This window comes from Cervus canadensis, chromosome 13, assembly GCF_019320065.1.
Source record: "Cervus canadensis isolate Bull #8, Minnesota chromosome 13, ASM1932006v1, whole genome shotgun sequence".
Classification (NCBI taxonomy): domain Eukaryota; kingdom Metazoa; phylum Chordata; class Mammalia; order Artiodactyla; family Cervidae; genus Cervus; species Cervus canadensis.
The window spans coordinates 42,982,732-42,991,501 of NC_057398.1; the positions used below are offsets into that span (position 1 = coordinate 42,982,732).

Genomic DNA, 8,770 nt, shown 5'->3' on the forward strand with positions numbered 1-8,770 from the left:
AAATGCAAGCCTCTTTTCCCCATCTCATTCCAAATGTATTTAACTATCCAAATAATCTGAAAGCAGATCAGTAAAAACTTAAAAAAATAACAGTCTAGCATAATGATTTCCAATAGTTTTGGGAACTGGATTTAGCTTAATGCAGTGCTGCCTTGGGGCTCTCTTGGTGGCTCAGATGGTAAAGAATCTGCCTATAAAGCAGGAAACCCAGTTTCAATCCCTGGGTCAGAAAGACCCCCTGGAGATGGGATGGCAACCCACTCCAGTATCCTTGCCTGGAGAATTCCATGGACAGAGGAGCCTGGTGGGCTAGTCCATGGGGTCACAAAGAGTCAGACACGACTGAGTGGCTACCATACACTATTGCCTTAGGTAGATTTCTGCCTCAGCACATCTTAAAATGTTTGGCAATTAACTTTTATATATTGTATCTAAAGAGTGCTCTAAAAAATCTGGAAAATATTTTGTGCTCCCTGATGTAAGAAAAAATGCCTCCTACTCCATCTCTTTTAGTCCTAATTTGCATTATCAACAAATCACTCCTTCTTTAGGTAAACTTGAATCTAGCACTTGTTTGAATCCCCAGGAATCACAAACCAACAGAATCCAAATGAGAACATATTAGGGCCATTTATGAGTCATTTAATATTTTCATTAGGAAGAGAAAGCCCTTGTTCTGAGTCTCCTTGGAAGCACAAAATAGGGTTCAGCATTAGCCTGTTTCCTTCCATAAATATTAAGCAGAAACACATGTAACCCCCTCTAGATAGGGCTTGGTGTTCTGATAGAGCATAATTATGTCTTGAGAAGAGAATCAGAGAACAAGAACAAGTGCATAATGTGGGAAAACAAATGGTCATGAACAAAGAGAGTGAAGTTTTAGGTTCTGGTTAACTCAGGTTATCTTGTGCTAACTTGTTGCATCGAAGCTTGAGAATCTTCTAAGAGACCTTCCAGTTTATAAATCAGGCTTTTTAAGATTTCATGACAATCCTTGCAGTATTAAGTCTACATAGAGGGAGATCTTTTTATCATCAACATACAATAACCTGTGACCCCAAATCAGATTAAATTATTGACATTATTTGTTTCCCAAGCAGGTTGGGGGTGCAGATAAAGACTTTGGGGAACCCATATCATACCAAAAGGACTATTTTGATCCTGAAGATCCCCAATGGTGAAGCATTATAAGAGCCAGGGAATTCTAGATTTATTCCAGGGTGGACCACAATGAGCCTACCCAGGGAGAGGCCAGGGCTTGACTTAATCTTGGAGGAGAAAGAAGGAAATGTGAAGGAGGAAGAGGACACAAAATTTCTCCCAACAATTCAACTGCTACCACGTGTCATACTTATTTGTTTTAGCCCAAATGACAAAGCTATAAGGTAACCTTCATTCTTCTATAGACCAGGAAACTGAGATTAAATGACTTTCTCAAGTCTATTTATTTATTCAACAAATACTTATTATGTACCAGGAACTGTTTTAGATGCCAAAGAAACAATGGCAGACTAGGTAAAAACTACTTTTATACAGCTTATATTTTAATATTTTTCAAATACAGTAAAAAAATGCATATCAAATTATCAGACAATATAAATATCATATAAATACATGCACACATATATATTTGAAACAAAGTTTTTATCATATACACAATAACTGATCTTCAGTATGTACACAAGAACTTATCTTTAGTGTGTATAATGCAGTCTCTGATATTTTCTATTCAATCTCTTCTTCTTTTTTAAAGCTCAGCTGGTCCTAACCAATTAAATTGATTTCATGATCTACTAGTAAGTCACAACTCACATTTTGAAAGCATGGTTCTGGTTGACTTGATTGGAATGAACTAATGCTGATATTAGTCAGTGTTTCCTCAAGGCCTGAGGAGCTCTCTATATCTTTTTTAGTGTCTAGTTTAGTGGCAAGAAGGAACATGAGACGTGAGAGAAAACTGTCCATCTTTTTGCAGCCTGGAATGGTTTAGCAGAGGTCATCCAGCTCTGATTTGGGTCTCCCATAGTGTTGAAACTGTATCTCTCTTCTATAGCATGTCTCCTGTTTGCCCCTAGCAGTAGTGTTTTACCTTTTCCCTCTAACCTTTTGTTCTTTCCACATAGGCTGACAACAGAATATCCAGGCCACTATGGTGAGGAGATGGACATGATTTCCTACAATTATGATTATTATATGCGAGGGGCAACAACCACTTTCTCTGCAGTGGAAAGGTGAGCCTCCCCCATGGGCAAGGTTAGAGTGGTCAGGGACCAGTTCCCTGCAAGGGTCATATCTGCAGGATCTTTGATCTGGGGTTTTCCCTATTTTAGTTTTCTACTTGGTTTAGGTTAACTAAAAGATTGACAGGACAATGGAAAACAATGGGAATTGAACCTACTTCATGCAGCAGCTCACCCTTGGAGATAAGAATGGGTTCCAGATTGCTCAGAGCAGGAAATGCTCAAGATGGTATTCCATGATGGTTTATGCTCTTCCCTTTACTCAGTTTCAAAAAGCATTTTTTTCCTACCAAACATGTTAGAGAGGGCGAAAATGATTAAAAGAGTGCCCACTGTCAAAATGGACCCTCTCCAATACCACTTCTCTATATGGTCCTCACTTTGAGTTGTGGGAAGGGAGAGAAAAGAGAAGGAGAGGGGACTGGAGAGGAGAAACACACAAAACTTGCCAACTATATTTAGAAACAAAAAAGGAGAACTTAAGAGAAAAACTACTAATTTTTTTCAATCCCCTTTCTCTCACAATCAGCTCCCAGTTTTATCACAAATACATCAAAACAAAATAATAAGAGGAAAATAAAAATTCTTCTCTCTGCTGATAAAGAAAGAGATATGAATAAATTCAGATGTTAAAAGGTTGATTTGACCTACTTATAGTTAGGTGATCATCACTTTACACAGCAAATGAATTCCTGAAAAGTTACCAATAACTGTTTAGCAAATAGAACAAAAGCTAACTCACTAATTCATTAAATAATAGAATGACAAATTTGGGTGTGACATTTTTGTATATATTTATGTTTTTAAGTGCAATGATATCATACCTAATTGGAGTTAACTTATTTAATATGACCTTTAATTGAAAAAAAACAAAAATTAAACAAAAATACTAACATGAAAGACATCTGAAAAGATGCAATACAGGTTTCAGGCTCCATGAACAAAAACACTTACATTTATTAATAGGAAAGCCCCTCAATTCTCACACATTAATTGTTTGCATTTTACATACCTTTTTATCTAGCTTAGTTATTATTTTCTAGAAGGGGCAAATTAAAAAATAAACTACAGTGAGATATAATCTCATAACAGTCAGAATGACCATCATCAAAAAGCCTACAAACAATAAATTCTGGAGAGGATGTGGAGAGAAGGGAACCTTCTTACACTGTTGGTGGGAATGTAAATTGATACAGCCACTATAGAAGATGGTCTGGAGATTCTTTAAAAAGCTAGGAATAAAATCATCATATGACCCAGCAATCCCACTCCTAGGCATATACCCTGAGGAAACCAAAATTGAAAAAGACACATGTATTCCACTGCTCATAGCAGCACTATTTACAACAGCTAGAACATGGAAGCAACCTAGATGTCCATCTACAGATGAACGGATAAAGAAGGTGTGGTATATACATACAAAGGAATAGCTCAGCCATAAAAAGGAACACATTTGAGTCAGTTCTAATGAGGTGGATGAACCTAGAGCCTATTATAGAGAGTGAAGTAAGAGAGAGAAAGATAAATATTGTATACTAATGCATGCATATGGAATCTAGAAAAATGGTACTGATGAATTTATTTGCAGGGTAGCAATGGAGAAACAGACATAGAGAATAGACTTATGGACAAGAGGGCAGGAAAAGGAGGGAGAGGGTGAGATGTGTGGAGTGAGTAACATGGAAACTTACATCACCATATGTAAAATAGATAGCCAATGGGAATTTGCTATATGACTCAGGAAACTCAAACAGGGACTCTGCAACAATCTAGAGGGGTGGGATGGGGAGTGAGATGGGAGGGAGGTTCAAGAGGGAGGGGACATATGTACACCTATGGCTGATTCATGTGGATATTTGACAGAAAACAACAAACTTATGCAAAGCAATTATCCTTCAATTAAAAATAATTTTAAAAATGAATAGGGAAGATGTTACTTCTTACCAGTTAGAATAAAACAGCTGAATGATGTGACACACACAAAACTAAATTTAAGAAGAAGAAAAGGAAAGACCTAAGAACTCAAAGACTGTGGACATTTATCAGTGGTGAGTAGCCCTGAGGGGCAACACTAGACAAGAGTGTAGCAGGGTGCTCAATGTTCCTAGTGATGTTTCCAAGTCAATGAGAAAATTAGTTTGGCATTTTCTGTTTAAGGAGCCAGAAAGGAATATATAGTCAAGAGAGTACACCATCCAAAATTTCCTCAAAATAAATATATTTTGACAGTTAAAGTGTCCAGTGGCTATTGACATGGACATTTTCAGTTACGTAGTTTAACCTAAAATCTTGGAAAACTGGGCTATTATATCATGCATTTGTTTGCAATTAATATACCCATGCAGTCATTGGGCAGGAGCTTTTCCTCCACAGGCAGATAATAGTGGTTTTCTCCTGGAATGGAGTTGTCCAGCCGGGGCACACATGACCTCTAGAGCCAGATAGCTCTTTGTTGCAGAAGCATTTCCTGTGCATTCCAGATGTTCAGCAGCATCCGGACCCCTCCACACTAGATGGCAATAGCAACAGAGTTGTGACAACAACAACAATAAAAAACCATGAGGAGCAAAACTGCCGCTTCTTGAGAACCACCATCTAGGAGGGAAATCAGTGACTAAGCCTGATTCAAATAACTTGGTTCTTTTACAACCAAGTCTAAATTTTGCTTAGCATCAATTAAAGCCCTTTGAAAGAGTGGTGTGAATGCCTGGCTCAAGATCTTATTTAGTTATGTCTGTTGGCATAGAGATAAATCAGACTTGTCTACAGTAATGAAATTTATTTCATAAACTCGCATGCCACTGATTTCCTAACCTCCATCTAAAACAGGCCATGTCCTCTGTTAACAACTGCAGGAATAAATACTAATAAATAGTTGGTTACCCAGGCTCTTGAAAATTTTTATACTTGGAGATCCTATGCCCATTACTCTAAACAACCTGGAGCAGCAGACTCAAATTACAAAGCCTGCCTTACTGTGTGAGCAGCCTGTTCCATAGCTGTTGGCAAGAGTTACCTCCCAGAACTTGAGAGAGGTTAGTCCTACCTTCCAGATTTGCAGCTTGATGAAGATCTTATCAGTGTTGGTGTCTAAGAAAAATTGATCTGGGAAGAGGTCTTTCAGACTGAAGAGGAAGAAGAACATTCTAAGGTTAAATGACCCCACTGTGCTTGGGAAGCATTTGCGTGGCTATATATGGAATGACTTTTTTGCCCTTCATCAAGACTTTGCAAAAGATGTGACAGCCGTGTTCTCAATGGGGTTATAGGTGTCAAGTTACAGAGTCATTGTGGTATCAGATAAAGAGCAAGATTTGAGTTCAACAAACTTGGAACTTGAAATTGTCACCTAATTATGTTAATAAAGTTCATGTGGCTCTGAGTCCACTTCTCCACCTAAACAATGACATATTGTGAGGATCAAATGAGAAAATATGTAAAACATCTAGTTCAATGCTAGACATATTGGAGGACTCATCAAATAGTAGTTACAGTTGTGAGTACCATTGCTGCTATCATTGTTAAACAATATCAAACCAGAAGAGTGCTATGCAGAGTAGACTTTCAATATATTTTTCTTAAATAGGTGAACAAAGAACTTGGGCTAGTCCTTAGCAAAGAATGTTCCTTGAAATGCATCCACACTATATTTTTCAAAACTAAACAATTCTGTTTTCTCATACCTATGCCTGACCATCTAAACAAATATGCAATTTCTGTTATGCAAAAATAACAGGCACTTTCCTTTTCATATTAAGGCTTTTAGAGTTATTTTCTCTCCATCCATTTCCCTGTAGTAGTGTTTTCTGAAGAGGGTACAGCGCAGAGCCCAGCACATTGTACATTTTCAGAAAAAGAAAGAATGAGCAGATGGATGGCCTATGTAAGAGATGATTCTTTACAATGAAATGAAGAAAATGTTAAATAAATGCTTTTATCCCAAGCTGTAACCTGTATGTCCAAGAAGGTGCTTTTGAGACTGAGCAGTGATGAGCTGATCCCTGGTGATAAACAGGACCTAAACACACTGGCAACCTAGTTAGTCCCCTCCAAGATCATCTTGAACTGGGTGAGGAGGTGTCCAGGAGTCCTGCCCTCATGGACAATTACCAATAGGTTTTCTAGAGACTTCATAGAGATGTTTCCTGAGAGGAAAGTGAGATTAGGTGTCCCTTAAGTTCCTAAATTCTCCAAAGGTTGCTCATTGCTTTATTCTTCCTAAGGTGTCTTTTCTCACTGACATCACCTCTCTGACTCTCTCCCTACAGGGATCGCCAGTGGAAATTCATAATGTGCCGGATGACTGACTATGACTGTGAATTTGCAAATGTTTAGATCTGCAACCTACCAACCTGGGTGAAGGGAAGAGGTCTGGGAGACCTGAGGACTCCGCAGATGTTAACATCAGCAGGGACTCCTAAGTGGTTTCTGTTGCTCTCTTTTCTTCTGCCCAAGCTGGTTGGTAGCTGTAATGCCAGTTTTCTGGGCCTTCTGACTAGTATCACACTTATAATACAATCCATATTTTCTCACTTTCAACACGTTCCATAGAAACCCTTTTGTACGAATGACAATGGCTCTGTTGCACACCACATATTCTGTGTGCACACGCACAGCCTGAAAACAAGCTAGTTGCTTGAGCACTTGTCTTAGCCTTGCTGTTGCTTTTACAACCCAGGGAGCTGCCTGGTGCTGAGCAGCACCTGTGAGGAGGTTCAGTGGTGGAATGAAGGGGCAGAAATTGAAGAAGGGGACCAGGAATGCTCTCTGGAGCTGTCTGTTTGAAGGAAACCTAGGATCTTCACAGAGAACAGATCTTCTGCCTTAGGGCGACCTGCTTCCACTCTCCCATTCCATGTAAGCCACACTTGCCTAGAAGTTCAAGGGCAGAGCTCTGTGCTCCAGGAGGGAGGAGACTGGGAGGTGAAATGGGGAGGTGAAATTGTTTGGGCCTGAAAGACTGAGGATTGGAAGAATTTCCTAAACTGGAAGAAGATTGTTAGCATGCCTAGTAATGAAAATGAGCACAGGAACCAGAGAAACCTGTGAGAATCAGTCTCAAGTAAGACAAAAACAAGGAGGATGAGAGAGGTCAGAGAATGAGACTCAAGTTAGGAACCTGGAGAAAAGCTGAAAAATGAGTCTGACTTGCTGGCACCTGGAAAAACTGGCATATGCCCTGTAGCTGTGTGAGCTACTGGCAAACTCACGCCAATTGGTTTCCGTTTTCTGGATGGGAAAGTCTGCCCTGGGGGGATCTACTTCTCTTCTACGTGTAGTTTAGGGGTGTCTTTTGCAGAGGTGGCACTGTCTTTCCTCCTCCTGTGATGTCCGCATCCCCAGCCCTTTGTACTCTCTTCATCATAAAAAGAATAAAAATATTAATGTTTACCATGTTGCAAATGTTAAGGGTCATTTTTCGCTCTCTGTGCTAAGCCACGTCAATCATGTCTGACTCGTTGCAATCCTGTGGATTGTAGCCCTCCTCTGTCCATGGGATTCTCCAGGCAATAATACTGGAGTGGGTTGCCATTTCCTTCTCCATTTTGCTCTCTACTCTTCCCCTTTCTGATTATTCAGAAAATATAACTTCTCATTGTGATTTGTGCCAAGCACCATGCAGGGCACCAGGAATCCAATAATGATAATGACAGAGTATGAGAAATCCAATAAATAAAACATAAAGTGCTAAGTGCTTTCATTAAGGGTTGGATAAAGGGTGAACCACATTTCTTTGCCTTTGAATCTAGCCTGATTTGTCCTCAGCATCCTACAGACCTCCTCATGCCAATGTGTCACATGACTTTTGACCACAGGGAGCCTCTACTTTCTTTATCCACACAGTTTGCCTTTTCTTTTCAGATCTGTGCTGTGCTTCCCTTCTCTTCTCTCTCAGGAGACCCAGGCAGGCAGGCAAATCCACAGGGATCATCTACCTTGTTAGGCAACCCATCTAGGTGGCCAAGGCAGTGAACCTCAGCCAGTGAAGCTGGCATTTCCCAGTGAGACCTCGGTATTAGGAAGAGAAAGGCAGAGCTAAGGATGTCAGCCTTTGACTTAACGCTGAGACCCTTTTTCACATCATGTTTCTGCTTTATTTCTTCCATTTCACTGTTTCCACGTCTCTGACAATTTACATCAGGCTTCCCTGTGTTTTTTCTCACAAAGGGCACCATTAATATTTTAGCAATTGCAGCTTTGGGTCAGGATGGCAGCCAGGAAATGGACTTGGCCGGATGTGTGGAACACAGCTGGAAGAGAGACTGGCAATGCAGACTGGCTGACTTAGCAGCCACGGTGGAAACCAAAGGCTGGGGAGGAGGTGGGGGAGGAGGGCACCAGGGAGCTGGAGGCTCGGGCTGGAGAGGTACAGCTGGGAGGAGCAGTCCGGGAGACTGCCAGACAGCGAGTCAAGGAAAAAAAAATAATACAGCAATCCAATATGTGTCTGTGCCAAGTAGAATAAATGGAGAGAAGAACTAAGAAAAAAGCTATTTTTTGCATATAGGCCAAGGACAATAACAGGAAAG

At 40.1% G+C, this 8,770-nt stretch overlaps 1 protein-coding gene across 1 annotated transcript in view; it reads left to right on the plus strand.

Moving 5' to 3' along the window:
- The window catches only part of DPT (dermatopontin), a 34,111-nt gene extending 26,480 nt beyond the window's left edge, over positions 1 to 7,631 (plus strand). Inside the window, exons 3-4 of the mRNA XM_043485138.1 lie at positions 2,124 to 2,231; positions 6,509 to 7,631. Coding sequence (XP_043341073.1) covers positions 2,124 to 2,231; positions 6,509 to 6,575 — 175 coding nt within the window. The 3' untranslated portion in view covers positions 6,576 to 7,631. The remainder of the gene's footprint in view (positions 1 to 2,123; positions 2,232 to 6,508) is intronic.
- The last annotated feature ends 1,139 nt before the right edge of the window (positions 7,632 to 8,770 follow it).